Below are 25,541 nucleotides of genomic sequence, written 5' to 3'. Positions count from 1 at the left end.
CAGGGTCTGGCCCCCGAGACGAGCCGGCAGCATTCTCTCCTCCTCACGGGCGATAAGGAGGCTCTCGGCAAATATTTCCACTCGCCGTACCTACCGGGGCGACGCCGGCCAGACGGGGAGGGAGGGAGAGAGGGGAGAGAGAGGAGGAGAGACAAGAGAAAGAGACGAGTCAGCGGAACCGTCGACGCCACACACATCGCCGTGCCGACCGGGGGGGGGGGCGTTGGGTGGAGGCGAGGTTTTGGGTGGGGGCGGGGGTGTCGTTAAACGGAGAGGTTTGTGTGCAGTATGACAGCTATTCCTACCGTCACACTGACACAGCTGGCCCGCGGCTCGCTCTCCGCCTCCTCACACGTTTCCTCTCTCTCTCTCTCACGGAGGTCACGGAGAGTTTAATGTCACATGACAACATTCCCTGATGGGGAGGGAGTATATAAGACAGGCCTGTCCGGTGGAGCGATAATAACTGGGCTAAAAAATATGATACTACCGCATCGGAGGAGAATATCTCCCAGATACCAAATGGCGACGCGTGGGGAACATGTCATATATACGTCGTCATCATGGCTTTGTCGGTTCATTATTTAGCATCGAGTGCGTCGACCACTTTCCCTCCTTCAGACCAACTGTGTGTCAGTATAATGGGGGCGTTTCATTCTGTTCCCGCTCCTTTTCGTCACAAATCATCATCACAGACTCGGAAAACATCAGAAAAACGTCATTCTCGTCATTTATGAAATACTGAAGAAGAAGAACGCTAGATCCCTTGAACAACAGTGAACAATTTATGATCGATAACTAATAGTTTTTTTGGCCAATGACTCAAAACCAGACGGGGTCCAAGACGTCTGCTGTACAGTAAAAGTAATCCGTCAGACTGAGTAAATATACTGTACACAGAGACTTTGAAACAACATGCTGAGTAAATATACTGTGTACACATATTCTGTACAAATATTCTGTCATTTAAAACACCTAACGTGGCTTCTTCCCTATGAAGGACCCGAGTTAACAAAAAGGTACTTTTTACTTCTGTCGTTTATTTTTAAACCGGTTACAAAATAGGTCTATTTACAGTTTGAATGGACATTCAGCAGAGAGACACACGATCGGAGAGTCCCAACACACCGAAGACAGATCAGTGCCCCACAGTATCGCCACCACGGAGGGACAGGACGTCCACACACACACCCTGGCTCCTCTCCACACCGACGGGTGGATAGACGACAGCAGAGACCTTCCACTCTGGGCCTGTAGTGTCCTCACCTCCTCTTCTCTCGTGGATCAAGAACAACAGGCCAGGTCCACAGCAGGCACACAAAGGTTCCGCACACAGGCTCTCTCTCTCTCTCTCTCTCTCTCTCTGGGGCGAGTCCAGCGACACGTCATACACACACAGTCACGTTGTTATCGTGGACAGGCTCGGTCCGTCTGTCTCAGTCCGAGTCGCTGTCCCCCACGGCCGCCGCCGCCTCTGGTGTCTCCTCCGCGTCGCCGTCCTCCGCGTCGCTCTCCTTGTCCCAGTCCTTCATGGCGGCGCCCATCATGAAGTCGTCTCGGAGCACGCTCCAGGCCGGCTTCTCGTCCTCCTCGCCGGCGCCCGCCTGGCCCTGAGCACGGCGGCACAAACACAAAGGTTCAACCAGGAGGGGTCGAGGGTCGAGGGTTTATAAATAAATAATCTACACGCCTGAATAATGTACACTTTACGTTCAACGTCCACTGAATTGCTGGCCTTTTTAGTAAACCAGTATTCAAGTGTATATAATATAGTCAAAGCTTCTCGACTAGTACCAAAGGACAATAGTGCCACCGTGTGGACGTTTCGTGAAGTTTCTTTTCACTGAAAAGTTTCAAGGATTATGTTCTGTTGGCGTGGAGACGGTGGCAGAACTGGCATTATTATTACTTTAGTCGCCAATCTTTTCATCATCTCTCCCCAACATCTCTCCCCCAACATTGAAACAGCCTAGAGCTCGAACCACACTTAGAAGTACGTCTGTGTCGGTTAAAGGAGTGAAACTCTGGAACAATATACCGGATGAAATAAGTGAGTATTTTTAAGTTTAAAAAGATGTTTAAAAACAGGGTTCTAAAATCTTATAGTAAAATTTAACCTACACTCTGTTTTTCTCTACCATGAAACTCTGGTATTGCAGATGAATTTTTGATTTTCCTACGTTGGCTTATGTTCTTTTCAGGAACAGTTTTTGTTGATTGTTGTTTTTTTTGTTTGTTTGTTTTATCTTGCAAACTTTAACTTGTTTTGTTCTTTTCTGGATCGGTTTTTGTAGATTTTTGATTAATTTTTTTGTTTGTTATATTTTGAAAACTTTAATTGTTTTGAAAAAACATTTGAATTAGGGGTCAAACCTATCCTTTTCGTTTGTTTATTTGTAAAAAAAAAAAAATCGAAAAATTATTTGTTTGTTTATTTATTTGTAAACATTCGAAATAAAATAATTCATTCATTCATCCAAACACACGCCTCGCCACATAACAGCCTCCCTCTCTCTGATTGGGGGGCCAGGGTCGGTCTGGAGCTGGAGGAGCGACCACCGGTATTATTATGAGATTTTATTTGTTTACTTTATGCCTAATCAGGGTTCCTGCCGGTTTCAACAAGTTACATTTAAGACTTTGAACAGAATAAGTAATTTCCTAATCCAATTAATTTTTTCAAGACGATATGTAACCTTCTGAAAAACCGCCCAACGTGCCACACTAGACATATTTAGCAAAACATTAAATATCTTTGGAACCGTTTATGACAAGACTTGCTTTAAAATGTATCTTGATATCAGGACGAATGACTTGAACGTGTCTCAGCGTCGCCCCCCGCAGGCGTCTACCCGGCAGCACAGCGGAAGTTCCAGTATAGAATTAGCTAGAATCTTGAAACACGTTTTGGGAGCTCTGTTTTAGGGAGAGGCTCATTTGCACTGGCTCTGCCAGTCGACTCACCGTCGGCCTCTCCTTCTTCACGGGGACGTCCGTGCCTCTCAGGACGTTGATGAAGTCCTTCTTGGAGATGGAGGACAGCAGCTTGGCCTTCTTCCTCTCGGAGCCGCCCACCTCCTTCACCTTCTCGTCCACTTGCTTCTGGTGTTTCCGCACGGCGTTGAACAGCTGCACCACCCCCCTGAGGGCAAACGCACACAGAGAGAACGCATCATCAGACCTGCACACTTCTGAGGTCGTGGAACTAATGCAGATTCATTTAGCAGCAGAAGCACACGGGCAACGGACTTAAAAAGGACCATACGACCTTTAGGTTCTTTTTTTTTTACTAATCAGCACACATATTCTACATCACCCCGGACCATTTTGCTAAGCATAGCTTAGTTTAGGGGATTTTTTCAATTCTGCTTTATCTTTTTTTCTTCTTTAAATGTGAACATTATGGTGATAATCCAAAGAATTGTATAGAAGAAACCTCCCCGGCATGATCTCTCGATTGTTTTTAACAAACTTTGCATTATGGAATCTGCTGCTGTCAACTCTCAATATGAGGTCCAGAGAGCCGTCACCATCAGTGAAGCAAGCAATCATTCTGCTGAAAAACCAAAACAAACCCATCAGAGAAATAGAAAAACATTCGGTGCGGCCAAATCAGCTGCTTGGTGATTTTTATATATGGATGACAGAATAATTATTTCCCTGGTGAAGAAAAACCCCTTCACAACAGTCGGCCAGATCAGGAACACTCTGCAGGAGGCAGGCGTATCTGTGTCAAAGTCCAAAGTCTAAATTGTTTAATTTCAAATCCATTGTGATGGTGTACAGAGTCAGAATGATTATACTGTATTTTTTTTTTATGTATCAAATATTGCTTTGAAGGTTAACTTCTGCTTTGAGTGAAGCTTAAAAGGAACCATTGTGGTTTAGATAAAAAATATTTTAAATTAATGATGACAACAACAACAAAAAAGAACAAAAAAAAACAAGCACATTCTCTTTTTTGAGTGATCGTGTATGTATAAAATAATGAAATCAATATTTGTATCATTGTTATCAAGGTAAACTTTAATGTGATTATTAATAATGGTTTCCTGCTCATTCATACCTTTTTTTTGGTGATTTACAGTACCTGGTTATACAGTTCCTGCCTGGTTATACAGTACAGTACCTGGTTATACAGTACAGTACTAGGGCTGAACGATTAATCGATTTTAAATTTGGAATGATGCAATTATCACAACAACAAAAATCGCATTTTTTTTTAAACCAGGAAGTCCCATTGAGATACAAGATCGGTTTGGGAGAGGGGGAGGTAAGGGTTTTAGATTGTGTGTTGTGAAGTTTAGACTTCAGAGAGGGAGAGTGAAGTACAGAAAAAAAGGTACCGTTGGGTACCAGTATCGATTCCCAAGTAAAAAGAAACATTTTCAGGCTCGGTGTCCCGAAAAGACCCACCGCGTAGGCCAGATGCAAGCCGCATTTTACAATAAACCTCTGTGGGGCTGCTTAAAAAAAAATATATTATAATCGCAAATTTAATCGCAATCACAATATCTGTCCGAAAAATCACAATTAGAGTATTTCCCAAAATCGTGCAGCCCTATACAGTACCTGGTTATACAGTACCTGGTTATTATATAGTACAGTACCTGGTTATACAGTACAGTACCTGGTTATACAGTATAGTACCTGGTTATACAGTACAGTACCTGGTTATACAGTATAGTACAGTACCTGGTTATACAATACCTGGTTATACAGTACAGTACGTGGTTATATAGTACAGTACCTGGTTATATAGTACTGGTTATACAGTACAGTACCTGGTTATACAGTATAGTACAGTACCTGGTTATACAGTACAGTACGTGGTTATATAGTACAGTACCTGGTTATATAGTACTGGTTATACAGTACAGTACCTGGTTATACAGTATAGTACAGTACCTGGTTATACAGTACAGTACGTGGTTATATAGTACAGTACCTGGTTATACAGTACAGTACTGGTTATACAGTACAGTACCTGGTTATACAGTACAGTATAGGGCTGGGCGATTAATCGATATTATCGATTAATTCGAATGAATGATTTAGGACGATTTTGAAAAATTTAAATCGATTTTCAAAACAAAACAAAAATTAAGAGTCACCTTTTATTTGACAAAAAGTGATGTTTGGTGAAAGTTAGATTTGCACTTTATTAATCCCAATAGGGAAATTCATTCTTGTTTGATGATCAAGAGGCACCTTTTATTTGTTTTAAGTGAAGTTTGGTGATAAAGCAAGTTATTGCACTATTAATCCCAATAGGGACATTCATCTTTGTTTGATCAAGAGTAACCTTTTATATATATATATATATATATTAAGGCTGTCAAAGTTAACGCGGTATTAACGCGTTATCGCCCGATTCTATTAATGCCACACATTTTTTTAAACTCACGATTAAATTTTTTTTTAACTAGACTTCACTCCGGTGTATTATTGATGCTCTCATTGATACTATGTTTGTTTCTGAAGTGTGTGTGTGTGTGTGTGTGTGTGTGTGTGTGTGTGTGTGTGATATATATAGAGAGAGAGGGGGGTGAGATTACTCAGCCCTTGTGGGTGAATGTAACAAGTTCCTAACGTTTTCTTTCCCCTATTATTTCATGCACACTTTATTCATTGTTTTAAATTTGCAATGCATGAGGGTCATCATTTTGTGTTAAATGGCTGCATAAAGCAAGCATTTGTTGACTCATATGTTGACTCATATGTTGATAAGAGTATTCAAACTTGGAACTTGAAAAAGATCTGTTTAAGGTAGAAAAAAGAAAAGAAAAAAAGCGATTAATTTGCGATTAATCGCGAGTTAACTATGGACAATCATGCGATTAAATATTTTAATCGATTGACAGCACTAAATATAATTTAAAAAAAAATTAAGTGAAGATTGGTGAAAGTTAGGTTTGCACTTCAATCCCAATAGGGAAATTCATCTTGGTTTGATATTTTTTTTTTGTCAAATAAAAACAAAGGTTGTTTGAATGATTTCCTTGGCGTTTCTAGTTTTCAAGAGAAAAAAACAGATAAATCGGATTTAAAAATAAAAAATCTCGATGTGATTTATCTAGAAATATCTACAGCAAGAATTTTGGGTCTCAATGAATCCAAATTGACAATGTGGTTAGAAGTGGTGGAGAGAATAAAAGCTAGCATTTAATGGTAGTGTCTGGTTAGGAGCGAAGGATAATGGATGGATTATTCATTTGGGGGGTCCAGGGGGCGGGGGGTGCGAGCAAGAGCATAATGTGTGTAGGGGAATAGATAGCAGGTATTAGGGGTATATCTTTTATAAGACATTTATCCAAACGGTGAGTTAACTGATGTACACTGTTTTACAATGCTTGTATATCTAATTGTGTGTTGTCATGTTTGTTTATGTGTTTGTTTAAAAAATTATAAAAAAATAAAAAATATAAAAAAAATAAAAATAAAAAAATCTGGGATTTTTTTATATTTTTAGGCCATATCGCCCAGCCCTAGTACCTGGTTATATAGTACAGTACCTGGTTGTACAATACAGTACCTGGTAATACAGTACAGTACCTGGTAATACAGTACAGTACCTGGTTATACAATACAGTACCTGGTAATACAGTACAATAGGGAGGTGTAAGGGCGGTTAGGTGGCGTAGCGGAGATTGCGTTCGTCACCAACCCCGGAGCTGTGAGCTGGATTCGCCTGTTCGGGGTTGTCACCAGCTTGGCTGGCCGTTCACACTAATACAATTGGCTGTATTAGAGGGTGGGAGAAGCTGGCGGGGTGGGTCCGGGTCGTTGTAAACAGCGACTCCTACAGTTCAGTCGGGGCGCCTGCTAAGCGCGGATAGGACTTGAGGGGGATAGTGTGATCCTTCCACACGCTACGCCCTCTCAGGGAGGATCCGCGCTGCCAGGTGAAAAGAAGCGGTTGATTGGCTGGACGTGTGTCGGAGGAAGCACGTGATAGCCTCCACTCTCCCAGATGATCTGACTGTGGGGGGTAAGTGCGCAGCGACCAGGAAGGGGATTGGGAATTGGCATACGACTAACATTGGGATGGGAGAAAATCGGAGGAAAATGGAGGGGGAAAAAGATTAAAAAAAAAAAAAAAAAAAAAAAAAACAATAGGGAGGTGTAGTCTGACGTCACTGGTTGTGTCACTGGTTGTTCCACCCGTATAGGGATTTATCATTGGGAAAATGGATTATTGGCTATTGTAACAATTCTCCCGCATGGAAATTGAAAAGCTTAAATTTTTGGACAAAATGAGTTCCCTTCTACCACTAACATTTTGTTTAAGCATTTTTGGTTGAAATAAAGGTAGTTTGGTATAAGGTTTTTAATTTGTTGTTAAAAAAGAACTACACTTACCAGTACAGGCAGTAGAAAGTCGCTCAGTGCTTTTCTTTTTCTTTCGATTACGCGTCATGGCCAGCTGATACCACGCTAGCTAACTAACGTTAATGTTACCTAGCTAAACGTACTAGATGTTAGCAATGTCTACTGTCATGTCCATAAGTTCCCTGGCAGAATACTTTGTTGGTGAGGACAAAAGTATACAAAGAGGAGAGAACCATTTTAAGTTTCGGGAATGCCGGCTAGCAAGCTAGCTAGCTACTAACGTTATGTAAAAAACAATAACGTTATAAACTATTACACAATATGTACAACGAAACAATGATTTACATTAGTATTTACAGTGATTTAATATGCAGCGAAATAACGTTATACGATTTAATATATAAATACAAATAGGTAACGTGGTTTCAAAAATGGTGGTTGGCTTTAGAGATGAATGGTTATGATCGCCAGAGAGATACTAGCCACAGATTCAGGGTCAGTTATTTTCCCATTGTACGAATCGTTAATCTGATCCTAGGTCTGCGACTGAAGCCAGGAGTCTACGCTGTGGTGACGTCAGTCAGCAGCGCCAAAATAGCAGTGTAGTTTCCCAGTGAACTAAAACATAAACTTTGTTATATTGCTACCTTTACGATTAATTGCAAATATTTTCATGTTGAGCTATAGATTGCGGATGAATACGCACAGAAAGGTACACCGTGCAAATGTTCATGCTTTATTTGTTTTAAACTAGACGATTTAGAAACGGGCAATGGGGAAATACATTGCGTTGGACAGAGGGTGGAACACGGAAAAACGGCAATGACGTTAACCTAACCACTACACCTCCCTATACCTGGTTAAACAGTACAGTAACTGGTTACACAGTACAGTAACTGGTAATACAATACAGTACCTGGTAGCAATTCTCTGTAGGTTTCGTTCCATCTCTCTGTCTTTGACCAGGTCGGGTTTGTCTCTGCACATCATCTCCCAGGTCCGCTTCTTGTCAACCTGTTGTCCAGAGGAAAAGAATAACGAAATTACCCCCAAAGTTGTAACAAATCAGAAAGGCTTGTGCAAAATCAGGAGTTAGTATCACTTTTACTCTCTTGTTGTATTGTAGACCTTTAATGTGTATATATATCACAGTGGAATATACAACAGCGCAATATTGACTGCTCCCTTCCCTCCCATACACGTGTACCTGTTTCTTTCTCTCCAGCTGCTCCTGTTTCTCCTTCTCCTTCAGCTTGTCCAGCTGTTTGTTCTTCAGCAGGATGGAGGGTTTACTCTCTGGGGTCTTCTTTCCCAGGATCTTAGCCATGGCTTCCGCCCATCCAGCGTTTTGGTTCCCCTCCTCTCCCTCCTCTCCTCCGTCTTCATCCCCTGCCTCTGCCCCATCATCATCACCAGCTTCCTTGTCTTCTCCATCATCTGATGCTCCTTCGTCATCATCAGTCCCTCCTCCTCCTTCACTCCCTTCATCAGAGTCGCTATGGTTACTGCTGTGTTCCTCTTGGGCCTCTGGCACTTCACCTTCAGACGTTCAGAAAGTCAGTTACTCAAACATTCAGTGTGTGGAGATTGAACGTCCTCTCCGTGTTTGACAGAGTATCCGTAGCAATCTATGTCATATATCCATTGTTACGATTATTATACATACATTTGCTTACACCAAACTACATGCATTCTAGCTTCCCTGCCATTGATTGATTGATTGAAAACTTTATTAACAGATTGCAGAATGGGTACAATACAGTACGGCTCAATACACACAATTGTTAAGGGGATGCAGGCCAGAGAAAGACGTTTGTCTTGTTTACATCAGGGTCCCATTTTCAATTCATCATAACATATATGACATACATGATGACATACAGATAGACAGTACTGCTACATCTATACATTTATGACATACCAGATTTGCAAATACAGTACTGTTTGTGATACAAGAAGAGTGTAAAAAAAGAGAGTATATACATTTGACGAAGATTACAACGTTATGCTGCCTAGTGCCCCGTAGTTTGTGTTGTTGAGTTTAGCAACGCTGATGATAACCTGGCCAGCTATTGTGACCGAACTAGTATATTTATATCAATAATAACACCATTCAAAACGCCGCAAACCTAACGACGTTAAATTGAACAAATTCTTCTTCTTCTTCTATTTGGTGTTTTACGGCGGACGGGCACCAAAATTGGGCCATTTACCGCCACCTACCGACCCGGCGATCGGGCCAGCCTTCCAGTCTCCCCTCTCTAACCACTAGTCTAACTAACTACCTAACCTACAAACACCTTCCTACAACCACACTGTTCACCATCCCTATAAACCTACATCTACATTATACTACATATCCCACTCTCTGACTCACGTATATTTCAACTTTCTATCTAACTTCCAACTCTGACCCTTTCCCTCAGACCCTATCATACACCCCCACATTCCTCAAAACCCCATCACCACCCTCGCCTTATCTCCCCCTCCCCCACTCAGTATTTCCGACATCCCCAACTCCCTAACCCCCATCTCCCTCAAACCTTCTGTGATACCCCGCCCGAATAAAGCACCCTATGCACCTCCTCCCACCCCAGCCCCTCTACTCCCAAATGACTCACTGCTGCCTTCACTACCACCTGAACCTTTGCAGTCCTAGATGTAACCCCGAAAGCACTATTAATCACATCAGCTATAAAAAACACAAGCGCCTTCTTCTCCACTAATATCCTACCAGCCATCTGCCTATCCACCTCACCGACCACTACCTCCCTCGCCTCTCCACCTTGTCCCCCCTCTGCCCTCGCTGCCTGAGCATATGAGAGCCGACCTTCCACTCTCACCTTCTGGACATTCGTCTCCCTCCTCATGACCTCACAATCCCCAGAAGCCACATTGTGCTCCCCACCACAGCTACAACACCTAGGCTTCACCTCCCTGCATTCCCCATACTCATGGTCCCCCCCACACCTCGCACACCTCCTACTTTCCCTACATCCCCGGGCCATATGGCCAAACCGCTGGCAGTTAAAGCACCGCATCGCCCTCGGCATATAAGCCCTCACCGAGTAGCTCACATACCCCAAATTCACTCTTCCAGGCAGCCCCTCCCCCTCAAACTCCAGTAATACTGCCTCACTAGGCTCCTTCTTCCCATCTCTAGTTATTTGCAACCTCCTTACTCTAACTAGCATACCTCCCTAAAGGTTTTCCTTTAATTCTTCCTCACTCAAGCCCTTCGGCACCCCGGCTATCACCCCCTTACTTCCTGCCCCTCTCCGCTCCCCCACCCTACCCACCTCCACCACTGAACAATTCACTACCATCTTCAACCCTTTAGCGTTCTCAGCCTGCCCCTCACTCTTACATGAAACCAACAGGTTCCCATCAGGAAGGACCCTCGCATACCCTATACTCCCCAACTGCTTTTTTAGATCATCAGACAGCACCATCGGATTCAACTCTCTCATCATTTTCTGCTCTGCATCCCCAAACCGAACTACCACCACAATTTTCCTCACTTCTGCACTAACATTTCCGCTACCCTCACCTTCTGACCCACTCGAGCTATCTCCCCTACCCTTCTTCCTCTTTATCCCCTTCCCACTGTCTCTGCTCCTCTTCTCCACCCTTCTCCCCCGCTCTCACCCCCCTCCATACTGTCACCATCTGACTCCCTTCCCCTGTCACGACAGTCCCCGTCCCTATGTACAAGGTACCCATGTACATGTCAAAATACTTCCCAAAGGTCAGTGAATACCACGATCACAACACCAGAGGGAGCTCCACAAATCATGTTAAACCCAGATTCGGCTCAAATAAGGGACTAAACACGTTTCGCAATTATGCCACATCAATGTGGAACGCCCTACCCAAAGCTGTAAAGGAATGTGGATCACTACCCACTTTCAAAACCTCTCTCAAGGGACACCTACGGGAGACTGCAATTCAACACTGGCCCCTGTAAATATCCTAACCCAACCCCCTCCAATGTACAGTCATTTACCTAGTATGGTTTTGTCAATAGTTCAATGTACATTTGTGTTTGTTTGTACAGTGTCTCCTCCCCCCCCCCCTCAATGTACAGTGTTACTTGTTTATACAGTGTGCCCCCCGGCCCCCCCCCCCCCCCAACCACCTCCAATGTAAATTACCCAGTATGGTTGTCAATATCCCAATGTACCCAACCCCCCCCCACCCAACCTCCTCCAATGTACAGTTTCTACGTCAAATGTATATACTCCCTTTTCTTGACTCCTTCTGTATCACAAACAGTACTGTATTTGCAAATCTGGTATGTCATAAATGTATAGATGTAGCAGTACTGACTATCTGTATGTCATGTATGTCATATATGTCTATATGAATTGAAAATGGGGGACCCTGATGGAAACAAGACAAACGTCTTTCTCAGGTCTGCATCCCCTTAACAATTGTATGTATTGAGCCGTACTGTATTGTACCCATTCTGCAATCTGTTAAATAAAGTTTTCATTCATTCATTCATTCATTCATTCATTCATTCATTCATCGACTCCTCCCTCGCTCTCACTACCCTCCCTAGCTCCCGAAAGCAGTTCATCACAGACCAACAAGGCTGCCACATCCATCTCCTCGTCACCGTTATAGCCATCAAACTCGACCCGGCACTTTTTTCCTTCGATCCAGGAAACAACCCCCGAGTAACTCTTGCCGTCCCCCGAAAACACAGCACGACAGCGAGATCCCACCCTAAACGCCGGTACCGCCTCCACATCTCCGCATAACTTTCTGACATCAACTTCCAAACTCCGCGTCATCACCCTCTCGTCCATCCGCCGACACACTTCCTCCCAATTCTCAGACCCTCCCCCGCCACGCTTCGACTACGCTTTCTCTCTCTCTCTCTCTCTCTCTCTCTCTCTCCGAGCGACCGGGTCCAACCCTCCTCCATGCCTTCCTCCTCTCTCCGACGACATCTCAAATGACTCAGCGCCAGCCCTCATCTCTCGCTCAATTGAACAAATTAGAAAATGTATACAGGTTTATTTACCTAATAACTCCTCAGCCGAGCTGCCCACATGTGTCGCTTCTGCCACAGCCGCCATGATTGTTCCAGAAGTACGTGTGAGGGTAACACACAAACGACTCCGTACAGAACGCTCACTGCCGGAATGGACGTTCCGGTGGCTTCCGGTGTTCTGCTCTTCCTCGAATTCTGCTGCCAGCGCTCCTGCGCTTGCGCACGCATGCGCATGACCCACAATCGTTCACTCGTACAATATTCTGCCACCTTGCTGACGAACGTCATGTTGAGTCTTGTTGATATATCTTAAACAATATCTTAAACATATGTTTTTCATTGCACCTTTTGAACTGTATAAGCATGTAAATATTTGCATGTAATTGGCTTTGCAGCTGAATGTATTTGTAGATGATAACATGTCGGTACAGCTGTTGGAGTTCGGAGTGAACTATAGGGTGACGTCACCCAGCTGTCAAAAGATATAGGCGATTCGCGCTACGGCAGCAGTTTTCGAGGAGGTAGTAGAATTCGGCAGAACACCGGATAAAAATCCACTAATAGCAAGGAAACTATAATAATAATAATAATAATAATAATAATAATAATAATAATAATAATAATAATAATAATAATAATAATAATAATAATAATAATACTACTACATTCAATTTGTACCGCACTTTATATTTGTGAAAATCTCAAAGTGCTACAGGAGATAAAGATAAAAAGTTAGATGAATAAAACAATTAAAATGAATAAAACAACCAATGAAATGGAAGAACATACAAATAAAACATTTAAATAATAATAAAATGAATAGAAGTAAAAAATAAAAGTAAAAGAATAATTCAGGCAAAAGCCTTGTTAAAAAGAAATTTTTAGGCCCCTTTTTAAAAGCCTGTGGTGCTCTCAGGAGTCAGGTGGATGGGGAGAGCATTCCACAGGAGTGGAAGGAAGGGTCATCAAGTCAAAACACCAGCGTTCTATGCTCTGCTCGGTGCCAGACTTTGGTGTCAGTTCTATTGAAGCCTGTATTACAATTTTAAATATACAAGCTATCTAAAGGAAATATACATCAACCATATCAAACGTTAGCTAGTTTAGTTAACAATGAAACACATTGCAGATGATTCTGACATTCAAGGTGTGATGAGAGAGAGAATAAAATGCATGAATGAATGAATGAATGAAAACTTTATTTAACAGATTGCAGAATGGGTACAATACAGTACGGCTCAATACATACAATTGTTAAGGGGATGCAGACCTGAGAAAGACGTTTGTCTTGTTTCCATCAGGGTCCCCCATTTTCAATTCATATAGACATATATGACATACATGACATACAGATAGTCAGTACTGCTACATCTATACATTTATGACATACCAGATTTGCAAATACAGTACTGTTTGTGATACAGAAGGAGTCAAGAAAAGGGAGTATATACATTTGACGTAGAAACTGTACATTGGAGGTTGGGTGGGGGGGGTTGGGTACATTGGGATATTGACAACCATACTGGGTAATTTACATTGGAGGTGGTTGGGGGGGGGGGGGGGCCGGGGGGCACACTGTATAAACAAGTAACACTGTACATTGAGGGGGGGGGGAGGAGACACTGTACAAACAAACACAATTGTACATTGAACTATTGACAAAACCATATGGAGGGGGTTGGAATGATTGGGTTAGGATATTTACAGGGGCCAGTGTTGAATTGCAGTCTCCCGTAGGTGTCCCTTGAGAGAGGTTTTGAAAGTGGGTAGTGATCCACATTCCTTTACAGCTTTGGGTAGGGCGTTCCACATTGATGTGGCATAATTGCGAAACGTGTTTAGTCCCTTATTTGAGCCGAATCTGGGTTTGACATGATTTGTGGAGCTCCCTCTGGTGTTGTGATCGTGGTATTCACTGACCTTTGGGAAGTATTTTGACATGTACATGGGTACCTTGGTCGTGTAGTGTATCTTGTAGACCAGGCCCATTGCAAGTTGTTGTACTCTGTCGTCTACTCTAAGCCATCCTAGGTTGTCGAAGTGGGCAGGGGTGAGGTGGGTTCTAGGAGTAAGGTCAAGCAGTAGTCTGACCAGTTTGTTTTGAGATGTTTGTAATTTTGTTTTTAGCGCCTTTGAGGTGCTTTGGTACCATGAGGTGCAAGCATAGTCGTAGTACCCCTGAATGAGTGCTCCTGCCAGAGTCTTCAGGGTGTTCTTGTTTACCAGAGAGGAGATCCGGTACAAGAATCGAGTTCGTTGGTTGACTTTTTTTATTACATTGGATGCCATTTTGTCACAGGAGAGATTAGCCTCTAGGATGGACCCCAGGTAGGTAATTTCATCTTTCCTTGTGACAATATTGTCACCCACTGTAACTGAGAAGCCGTCGGTCTTGCTGAGTTTGTTATTTGAACCGAAGAGAATGGACTCTGTTTTGCCCATGTGTAATGATAGTTTGTTATCAGCGAGCCATATGCAGATTCTGCCTAGTTCCGAGCTGAGGGTTTTTTCAACCTGTAACTTGTTCTTGTCAGAGACCAGCAGGGCTGAGTCGTCCGCAAACAGGAACAAGTTGCAGTCACAAGCTGACGACATGTCATTTGCATAAATTAGGAACAGTAGCGGTCCTAGTATGCTTCCTTGTGGAACACCACAGCTCACTGTGAGGGGGGGGGATAGGGTACCGTTTACCTCCACCATCTGTTCCCTCCCCTCAAGGTAGGATTGCATCCAGCTCACTGATAGACTATCAAAACCAATTGCTTTTAGCTTGTCAATCAGAATGGAGTGATTGACCGTGTCAAAGGCCTTTTGTAGGTCCAGCATGACCATGCCGCAGTATTTGCCTGCGTCCACCTCTTGTTTGATGTGGTCATTCAAATAGAGAAGGCATGTGTCAGTGGAGTGGGATGTTCTGAAGCCAGATTGGAATTCGTAGATTAGATTTTTTTCCGCTAGGTACTTTTCGACCTGTTCGTAGACTATTTTTTCCATGACTTTCGAGATGGAGGTGAGAATAGAAACAGGGCGGTAGTTGCCTGGGTCTAATTTGCTGCCCTTTTTGTGCAGAGGGGTCACCCTCGCAATTTTGAAGTCCTTGGGGACGTGTCCCTGTTTTATGGAGAGGTTTATTATGTGTGTGATGATTGGTGTGATGGCGGCTGCTGAGTCTCTGAGGAATTTGGAGGGGATGTTGTCATGGCCAGTGGCCTTGTTAGGTTGGAGGGCGCTCAGTTTATTGAGTACCTCATCTGTTGTTACCGTTTCCAGCTTGAAGTCGTCCTTGCGGACCCCTAGGTTTTTGTAGAAAGCTACTATGTGTTCTACCCCATAAAGCCCTGAGTGGGAGGGTAGTTTGTTTACCAGTGTTGTGGCTATGTTTGTGAAGAAAATGTTTAAGTAATTGGCTACATCCAGCTTGTCTGTGATGAGCGTGTTGTCAGTTTTTATGTTTATGTTTGAGAATCTGGTTTTAAGTTTTTTACTGCATCCTAGTTGATTATTGAGTAATTTCCAAAGTTCACGTGGTTTGTTTTTGTTTTCCTCAGTTTTGTCATTGATGAAATTCTTTTTTGCAGTTTTGATCATGGAGTTTACGTCGTTTCTTAGTCTGTTTCTTTCTAGTTTGAGTTCAGTCACGTGGGCTTGGAGTTCACTGCTCGTGCTTTTAGTAAGCTTTGACTGACTTTTACGAAACTCAGAGCATTTTTTGTCTCTGGTTTTCATAGCGGCCAGTATTTCGGAGTGCATCCACGGCTCAGCGCGATTTTTTACCCTGGTGGTTCTTAGGGGGGCCATGTCGTTTAGTATTGCTGAGAATTTGGTTTTGAAACCAAGCCATGTTTCGTCAACCAGTGTACCATTGAGTTCATCTGACCAGTCCAGACTCTCCAGTTCAAGGTTGAAGGCCTCGCTAGAGTAGGTTTTGAGGTCTCTAGATGTGACTGTTTTGTGGCAGCCAGCCTTTTGTTTTAGTTTTTTTCGGGTACAGAATATCATATAATGATCACTTAACCCACATGCTATAACCCCTTTATTTGAGATCTTGGACTTGTCGGAGGTCAGAATGAGGTCAATGGTAGTCTGAGTTGATTCACATACACGTGTGGGTTGGGTGATTAGCTGGCTGAGGCCATGCAGATCACAAAACCTACTGAAGGCCTTGAAGACGGGTGCATCTTTTCGTTGCATATCCGTGTTCCAGTCTCCAATAAGAATTTTGTCTACATCCTCAACTCCAGCTAAACACCCATCCATTGTATCATAAAAGCCACTATGATCTGGCGGCCTGTAGACTGTGCCAACCAGTAGGGATTTCGCCCTTTCGAATAGGATTTCCACCCATACAGTTTCAATTGATTTATGATTCAGGTCATTTCTGTTGATGAATTTGGTGTCCTTGTGTATGTACATACAGACACCACCTCCATGTTTGTTCCTATCATTCCTGATTATTGAGTAGTTCTCAATCTCTATCTCTGGATCTTTTACAGAATCGTCGAGCTTAGTTTCTGAGAAGCACAGTATGTTTGCCTTACCATTTATGAATATTTGCTTGATTTCATCCAATTTGTTTTTTAAGCTGTTAATGTTAATGTGAAAAATGTTCAGTCCATTGGCGTTGGTTATTTCATTTATGTTGGCAGGTTCGAAGTATTGTCCGTTTGTAATCTGTTCCTCTGTGTTGTTGTGGGTGGGAAGGGGGGAGGGGGGCGTCGGGTCCCGCGCCGTGTTGGAACAACAAAGAAGGGGGGAGGGGGGTGTCGGGTCCCGCGCCGTGCTGGGACAACAAAGGACTCGTTCCTGGTTGTTTTTGTTGTTAGCTCTGCTAGCTAGCCGGCTATCGGGCGTCGATATGTTGTATGCATGTTGTGTATGTGCGTCTCACGGTCAAACCTACAGAGAATTGCTACCAGGTACTGTATTGTATTACCAGTTACTGTACTGTATAACCTGTTACTGTACTGTTTAACCAGTTACTGTACTGTTTAACCATGGTACTGTATAACCAGGTACTGTACTGTATAACCAGTAACTGTACTGTTTAACCAGGTACTGTACTGTACTACCAGGTACTGTCAAAAATTATATAACAAAGAAACAACAATTCCCTGGTAAACTATAGTGTTATTTTTTTAATGTCAAATATTGTATGCTCACACAAAGGTAATGTTTTTTTTTGTATCCACTTTTTCTCCGTATTTTTCTATTTTTCTCCCATCCCAATTTTTCGCTGTTTCCAATTCTCCCCTCCCCTGTCTTGAACATTGCTCGCATATGCCCCCCACTGGCCGGTTGTAGGGAGGATAGAAGCCTTGCATCACGTGTTCCCTCCAATACACGAGGAGGCAGCCTGTCACATCTTTTCACCTGCCAGCGCGGACTCTCAGTGGCGAGGTGTAACGTGTGGGAGGCTCACACTGCCCCCGCCACTTCCTGTCTCTGCTGTGCAGGTGTCCCCCAACCGACCTGTAGGAGTCGCTGTCCACAACGTCCAGATTACCACCCATCGACTTCCACCCGCTAACTCTGCCAATTGAGTTAGTATGACTGCCGGCCCAAGCCGGAGGCAACGCAGACAGCCGGAGTCGAACCCGGTGTCTCTTGCGTTGGTGACAAGCGCAATGTCCGCTGCGCCACCCAGCCACCTCACACAGAGGTAATGTATGATGGTGAGTTTACACTGAACCTAGGTGTAGGTTCCCCTGAATCATAAAAGGTATAATAACACTTGATATTGACTCAAAGAATAAGCTCAGAATTGGAAAAAATATGACACTATGTCCAGGCGAAACTTTGTCTATGTAGGCTTAGAGGGTTCAAAAGTTTTTTTTTCTCCCATTTCTTCTATTTTTCTCCCATCCCAATTTCCATATCGTCCAATTCAACCCTCCCCTGTCTTCGAACGTTGTTTCTTGCCTCCCACAAGCCGGCTGCAATGTGGACTAAGACATACATAGCACGAGTCCCCTCCGATACTCGAGGTAACAGCCGTCGCATCTTTCCACCTGCGCGGCTCGATCTTTCAGCGTCGGGGGTCTGGGCTTTGGAGGGGCCCCGCCCCCGTCGCTTCTTGATTCTACTGCGCAGGCGCACCAACCGACCTGTAGGAGTCGCTGTCCACAACGCCCGATCCCCACCCTTCAGTTTCCCTCCCCGTAATACGGCCAATGTGTATTACTGTGGACGACCAGCTAAACTGAAAGTTATCTGCATTGTGCAACTTTGTTATTCAGGAAGTTTGTATCAAACACGTAGCTCTTCGTACTGCTCCGTACCCCTGAAGTAGCTCTCAGTTTCAAAAAGGTTGGCGACCGCTACTCTAGGGCACACCATATCATTTACATCAGTTCATGGAGCTGTAATTAACACAGCACAAGGATTCAATATCCCGATGACATCACTAGTGGCCATATTCAAAATAATTGATTCTCAATAACCGTCGAGCGAAAATTAATGTGTGTGTACTCTGTTTAGAGTTTTGGGATTTGTGTGAAATTATGTACAGAATAAATCAACATTGTGCCCCTTTAATTAACATCAGATATGAATCAATATCACATTCAGTTGGCTTTAATCAGCTTCAAAACATGTTTTATTGGCTTCGGGGGGAAAAGGGTCATGAAAATGTTAATTATCCAAATAAAATAGGTTGTATAGTGTAAATAAGTATACAACCCCCCCCCCCCCCCTCATTAATTATAATATAATAATAATTATTATACAAATTGCAATATACACAGGAATAATTAAACACACATTTCCAATACATTTAATGGACATTCTGCCTAACAGAAAAAAGCATTTCATGCAAAGTATTCTGTATTTCTGTATGACAACCGATAAAGAAACTTGAACTTGAACTGGAACTATTAGTAACCACACACACTTTGAGAAAGTGGAACAGCAATAGTTCACCGACCCGCCCTCCAAACCTGCTCCCGGCACAGAGCCAATGGGAGTGTAGCAGGTGTAGTGATGACAGGATGAAACCCGCAAGGCAGGGAAGGGAGGGGCCAGTGTATAGATGACAGATAGTGGAGGAACACTGATACTCAGTGACACGCATGTTAATGCTCTTGTGATGCCAGTGATCCTAGAGATTGACTCTATCAGATCACCTGCATGGAGGCTAGAATGAGGCAGAACAGGTAACGGTCGGGTGTGTTCACCGTTCAGATAGATAGGACTGCAGGACAAGAAGAGACACATGTTCACCAACACCACCAGACTCACTACAGAGCCACCTGCCACACAACTGGAGGACACAGAACTTGGGAGTTGTCTGTCTCTTGTCCCCTACGGAACATGGCACGCTCCAAACTGAGTAAGTGCACCTGTCACCTTTGTAAACCTTCCACTTTCATTTAATTAATGAATCCGGTGCTGAGACAGTCAGGAGGTAGATGGAATTCATGAATCCGGTGCTGAGACAGTCAGGAGGTAGATGGAATTCATTCATTCAGTGCTGAGACAGTCAGGATGTAGATGGAATTCATTCATTCAGTGCTGAGACAGTCAGGATGTAGATGGAATTCATTCATTCAGTGCTGAGACAGTCAGGATGTAGATGTAATTAATTCATTCAGTGCTGAGACAGTCAGGATGTAGATGGAATTAATTCATTCAGTGCTGTGAGACACGTGGTGTAGATTTAATTCATTCAGTGCTGTGAAACACAGTCAGGATGGAGAGTGGGTGTTTTTTCTTTGCTTTTCTTGCAAGCTCTGTGTTGCACAATGCAAACACTTGACAGTGTACACATTTGCACTGACTTCTTTTAGATATGGAGAGCTGTAGGCCTATACATGATGTATTTGCATTTGCTTTATGGACAATGGCATTTAATAAATGATCCCAAGTGATCTCTTCCATGCCTTTACTCTGGTTTACTGGGACATATTTTTTCAGGCTGACTAATGTTGAAGCCACGTGAAACGTGACCAGGTCAAACGGTTTATTGTTTATTGTTTTTTTTTTTTTTTATCCACTTTTTCTCCCATTTTCTATATTTTCTCCCATCCCAATTTCGTATCATCCAATTCAACCCTCCCCTGTCACGAACGCTGTTTCTTTCCTCCCACAAGCCGGCTGTAATGTGGACTAAGTCATACATAGCACGAGTCCCCTCCGGTACTTGAGGTAACAGCAGTCGCATCTTTTCACCTGCGCAGCTTGATCTCTCAGTGGCGAGGAGTAACGCGTGGGAGGCTCACGCTGCCCCCGACACTTCCTGATTCTACTGCGCAGGCGCACCAACCGACCTGTAGGAGTCGCTGTCCATAACGCCCGATCCCCACCCATCAGTTTCCCACTCCCTAATACTGCCAATGTGTATTAGTACGGACGACCAGCTAAACTGAAAGCAAATGTGGAGCGCTGGGCTCGAACAGGCGAGCCCAGCGTCTCCAGCATTTCGTGGCGAGCGCCTTGCCCACTACGCCACGTAGCCGCCCTAGTTTATTGTTTAAAAGGATCCCTATTAGCTGTCACCTAGGTGGCGAGCTAGTCTTCCTGGGGTCCACACAGAAAGACAACAGAAAACACAAAACATAACAACATGAGATACATAATGACAATCACAATTAACAATGATAATCTAAAAACAGTGAAACATTGTAGACATCATTATCAACATCAGAATATTTTTCTCACATATTTAAGTAGTGCATTCTCAGGTGGTATTTTGAAAGAGACACTTTACTATTCAATTTACTTATGTTCAGTGGGGCAGTTATTCCAATGATTGATGGCACGATAATAAACAACAGTCCTCTTTATTAAAGCATTTGATTTTGGACGTGGTGGTAACATAATCTGTCCATCATCGGCTGACCTAAGAATGAACCCGACTGCGTCTGACAATTTGTTTGTATACGAAAACAGGTTGAGACGAAAAGACAGTGTTCCTGAACAATTTAACTGTGTTGAAAACCAGCCTCAAACGGTGGCCCCGAGCCGTCTCTCTGCAGCAGGTCGAACTTGAACAGCCAGTCTGGCGACTCGCTGGCTTTAGAAACATTACACTTGAAACATTACACGGTGGCTTATCTTCTCCACATTCCACTGTATAGTAAACACACTGCCACGGGTTCAAGAAGGTGGGCGGGGACCCCAACCCTAACCCTGACTTTCACTCATTCTGTGAAAGTGAAAATAACAAAATTAAATAATAATAATAATAATAATAATAATAATAATAATAATAATAATAATAATAATAATAATAATAATAATAATAATAATAATAATAATAATAATAATAATAGATTAAAAAGTATTTTAAAATGTTCAAGACCGTTTCCTTGAATTTGTGTAACTTGTTTGTTTACTTATTTGCTCAAATATTACGAGTCAAAATTTGAATTTGATTTATTCATTTTCCAGTATTTTTGAAGGTCAGTAACTTAAATACTTTGCTAACGTAGCTACAGTATAAACACGGTGCAAAATGTAACACTTCTGAACAAGACGAAAGACTAAAGTCTTTCTCTGGTCTGCATCCCCTTAACAATTGTATGTATTGAGCCGTACTGTATTGTACCCATTCTGCAATCTGTTAATAAAGTTTTCAATCAATCAATCAACATCTTGTGTAGGCTTGTCAATCTGAGGACCATGGCCAAACAGCAAGAAGTACACATTTAATTTCCCCCAGGCTATAAATAACATTTCAGACTGACAAATCCACACAAAGACATACAAAGACTAGACTAGACCAATTAATTAATTTCCATTTTAATTTCACAAATAGTTAACACTTTCCCTTCCCTGTTCCAGAGCCCAGGAGCCCTCTAGTGGAGGCGGTGCTGGGGTTCGCCCTGGGCGCCCTGGCAGGCTGTGTGCTGGGAGCCACGGAGGACCCAGTGGACCAGGTGATGTCAGCGATGACATCAGACGGCCCCATGAAGCCGGTGATGGACGAGGTCAGGACCGTGGGCGCCCTGGGGCTGGGCACCCTGGTGGGGGCCACCGCGCTGACCGCAGCGATGAGCTCCACGGTGGCCGGGGTGATCCTGGCCGCGGCCATGGCCTCCGTGTTCATCGCCACCAGGAGCTGCGGCACGTCACGGACAGAACTGGTGGGCGTGTGGGTATCGGCCGGAGTGGCCGGCGCGTTGGGCACCACGCTCAGCGGTGCCACCCTGGGATTCATCACGGAGAAGATCGTGACGACGTATGGCATGGTGGCACTCCTCTGGGCCTTGAGCATATTCACCGTGCTCAAGCCGGCTCTGCACTTCCTGTTCAAGCTCCTCTGGACACAAGGAGGAGAGGCGTTCTGCGGCCAGGGGGGCGAAGGAGCTCTGGCCAGGGAGAGAGAGCGGAGAGAGACAGAGACCAGCAGAGAGACGCAGCGGAGAGAGAGAGTGGCTGCCGTGGAGATGGAAGAAAGGATCCTGACCTTGGAGAACGGAGGGAGAGCAGACGGACTGGAGCAGAGGAGTGCCTGGGAGGCCCAGCGTGAGCAGCGGGAGGAGATGGAGAGGGAGAGGAGAGAGAGAGAAGAGGCAGAGATGGAACAAAGAACCATCCAAGACTGGATTAACAGCGTGCTGGTAAAATATGTGGACTTCCTGGCATTTTCGGGGGTACCCATGACAATCATAGCCATAGTTACGTCGGTGTTCGGAGTGTGTGGGTACGGGGGCCACCAATCTGTGTTCGTGGCACTTTTGTCTCTGGTCACGGTCATGGGGTATCTGTTATTGAAAGCCGCCGACTTTAAGTTCTGGATGTTGGCAGGGTGCATGGGCATGTTGGCCACGTTCGTCATCGCCGTGCTCACCTTGCACGCCGGGCAAGAGGTCATCACCACCTCCATGAAGAGGCCGGCGGAGGAGAAGCCGTCCAGGGAAACCATCACCGCTCGCATGAACCACAAGTCCGCCCTGGAGGCCTTGAGCGCAGCGTTCTTCGTGGCGAAGCTGTGCCAATTGGGTTTAGGGGCCACGGTAGGGGGGCCCCTGGTCAGGCGAGGGGCTGGCGAGGGGAGGGTCATAGTGGGGGCGGCGGGGGTGGCGGCAGCTTTGCTAACCGTGGTGGAGGTGTTAGCTCCTCTATTGGGGGAAGGGGGCACTGCGGGGGCCTTGTTGGGGGTGGTGGGGGCAGCGGGGGTATCGGTGGGGGCAGCAGCGGCGATGGCAGGACGCTGGTCGTCGTGGGCGGGTACCTTGGGCACCGTAACGGGGTTGGTTGTAGGAGCCCTCTGTATGGGGAAATGGCACTTTGTCAACATTGGGTTACAGTTGCCAGTGGCCTTTGTCTTCGCTATGACTAATCCATTCTAACTCTGTCTGTTTATTAGCACAGTGGTTCCCAAACTTTTTGTTTATGTGGACCACTAATTGTTATAAAAAAAATTAAAATTAAAATTAAATGAACATCAAACGTATATAAAGTAAAGACCGGAGATGGGACATGCGCTTGCGCGCGCACACACACACACACACACACACACACACACACACACTGTGGGAAAGGAGGCCCATGGGGACAATAAAGACTAATGTCCTGTAGTGTATGAGTGTCAGTTACAAATGGTTCACATGGCGGGTGACAGGTATCATGCCAGGTACTGATGATGTGGTAGGGCCTGTTTTCATGACATCTTCTACTAGGCCACACTGGACTTCTGAACTATATGACTCTGTGTTCGGTTAACCAAAACATGTGATAGAATATTGATATGCCTTATCCCTACTATATTATACAGTATGTATATATATATATATGTAACGGTTGTGACAACGTCACCTCAAACTTCGATGCCCCGAGTGCAGGGCGTCGAACGCCGGTCGCCTGTTATTTTTCTACAACGGAGTTCGGCGATTTGCGAATCTGATTGGCCAGTGTCATTTCTGGTCATGTGACGCGTACGCCCAATCGTGGGACCGCAAGTTTCTACACTGGTTAGGCTTAGGCGCTCGTTCAAAGTCGGTTAAGGTTAGAGTTTGTCTTAGAGCGTGACGATAGAACGCCTGCCCTGATTCCGACGGTTAAGCTTAGGCACTCTTTCGAAGTTGGTTAAGGTTAGGGTTAGGGTTAGGGTTAGGCGATAGAACGCCAGGTGCTTTGCAGGCTGTTCGACGCGGAAATGGGCAAAGACACAGCTCGTCAGGCTATTGGGCGCACATGTCACATGACCAGAAACGTCAGTGGCCAATCAGATTCGCAAATCGCCGAACTCCGCTGTAGAAAATATAGACACCGCGGGCAGCAACACAGACCGCTATACCAAGAGGTGAATTCACTTCTGAGTAATGGGTCTATGCGTCTTTTTTTTTTGAGGTTGTGAGAGTGAGTTTAACCCATAGCACCGCTACTCACCCCAGCCCTTCTTGACTGCGCTTCACGATACCATCCGTTATATATATATATATATACACACACAGACTATTATAGTAGTATACTACACTATCAAGACAGGCATGCCCCACATATTGTACCTTATTGAGACTGTGCTGGTGACCATGGTGGTGTCATTAAAATGTGTTTCCTAAAGCTCCCAGGACAGTGAGTTACTGATTCAGACTGCCGGGTCCAGCAGGGTCGTCTGGTGGTCAGACAGACGGATCTGTAATCACAGGGTCACAGGTTTGATCCCTGCAACAGCCCACCACATGTCCATTCACGTCAAAGTGTCATTGAGACCTCTAGTGAAATGCCTACACAATGTGGGTCAGGGGGACATGAAAACAATAAATACATTTTATGCAAATAATAAGGTGACTGAGTGCTCTGAAAATTCCAAATAGATAAATCAATAACAAAAAAGTGAGCCTACAATGAAAATGTATAGTCAGAAGTGAGCAAGAAAGAATGCATGTAGTTCTACAGTTCAAATGATATAAACATACTGTATTACAGAGACAATTAAATATATTATATTTAATATAATATAATATTTTTTTATTAAACACATTTAAAGCATACAAACATCACTCAAAATAGATTACGAAAAGAACAGAAAGAAAACACCTGCTGTATGGCTCAGATCAGATAGCATGAACCATAGATATGATATGAACTATGAAGACTACCATGTCTTGTTATCACGTGACACAGAACAGTCACATGACAACACCGGGTTACCTCAGACGTTGGTGCCAGTTATATTTAAGCCTATATAGGCTATATTAAAACTATACAAGCTATCTGAGGAAATATACATCAACCAATATAATTATCAAACGTTAGCTAGCTA

General features: G+C 44.1%; 2 protein-coding genes across 2 annotated transcripts; one reads left to right on the top strand and one right to left on the bottom strand.

Moving 5' to 3' along the window:
• Positions 1-708: 708 nt before the first annotated feature.
• On the bottom strand, positions 709-12,489 carry rrp15 (ribosomal RNA processing 15 homolog). Its single transcript, XM_084338957.1, has 5 exons — positions 12,365-12,489; positions 8,540-8,871; positions 8,249-8,346; positions 2,965-3,142; positions 709-1,610 (listed from the first exon to the last, which is right to left on the bottom strand). The coding sequence occupies exons 1-5, from the start codon at positions 12,417-12,419 to the stop codon at positions 1,437-1,439; spliced, it is 837 nt and encodes a 278-aa protein (XP_084195083.1). The 5' UTR covers positions 12,420-12,489; the 3' UTR covers positions 709-1,436.
• A 6,938-nt stretch (positions 12,490-19,427) lies between these two features.
• LOC311247990 (uncharacterized protein) lies at positions 19,428-23,625 on the top strand (the record flags this gene model as incomplete). The annotated part of the gene is made up of 2 exons (XM_084338959.1): positions 19,428-19,661; positions 22,115-23,625. Exons 1-2 carry the CDS (start codon positions 19,643-19,645, stop codon positions 23,623-23,625), a joined length of 1,530 nt encoding a protein of 509 aa, XP_084195085.1. The 5' UTR covers positions 19,428-19,642.
• Between the last annotated feature and the right edge of the window lie 1,916 nt (positions 23,626-25,541).

Source organism: Notolepis coatsorum (assembly GCF_963971535.1).
Source record: "Notolepis coatsorum genome assembly, contig: SCAFFOLD_307, whole genome shotgun sequence".
Classification (NCBI taxonomy): domain Eukaryota; kingdom Metazoa; phylum Chordata; class Actinopteri; order Aulopiformes; family Paralepididae; genus Notolepis; species Notolepis coatsorum.
Note: the sequence above shows the minus strand (reverse complement) of the source record. Positions and strands in the feature narration are given on the sequence as shown.

Coding starts and splice junctions, on each gene's coding strand:
- rrp15 (XM_084338957.1), bottom strand. CDS start 12,419: ATGGCGGCTGTGGCAGAAGCGACACATGTGGGCAGCTCGGCTGAGGAG. Junction 8,872..12,364: donor CTCGGCTGAGGAGTTATTAG/GTAAATAAACCT, acceptor GAACGTCTGAAG/GTGAAGTGCCAGAGGCCCAA. Junction 1,611..2,964: donor TGAAGAAGGAGAGGCCGACG/GTGAGTCGACTG, acceptor CGCCGTGCTCAG/GGCCAGGCGGGCGCCGGCGA.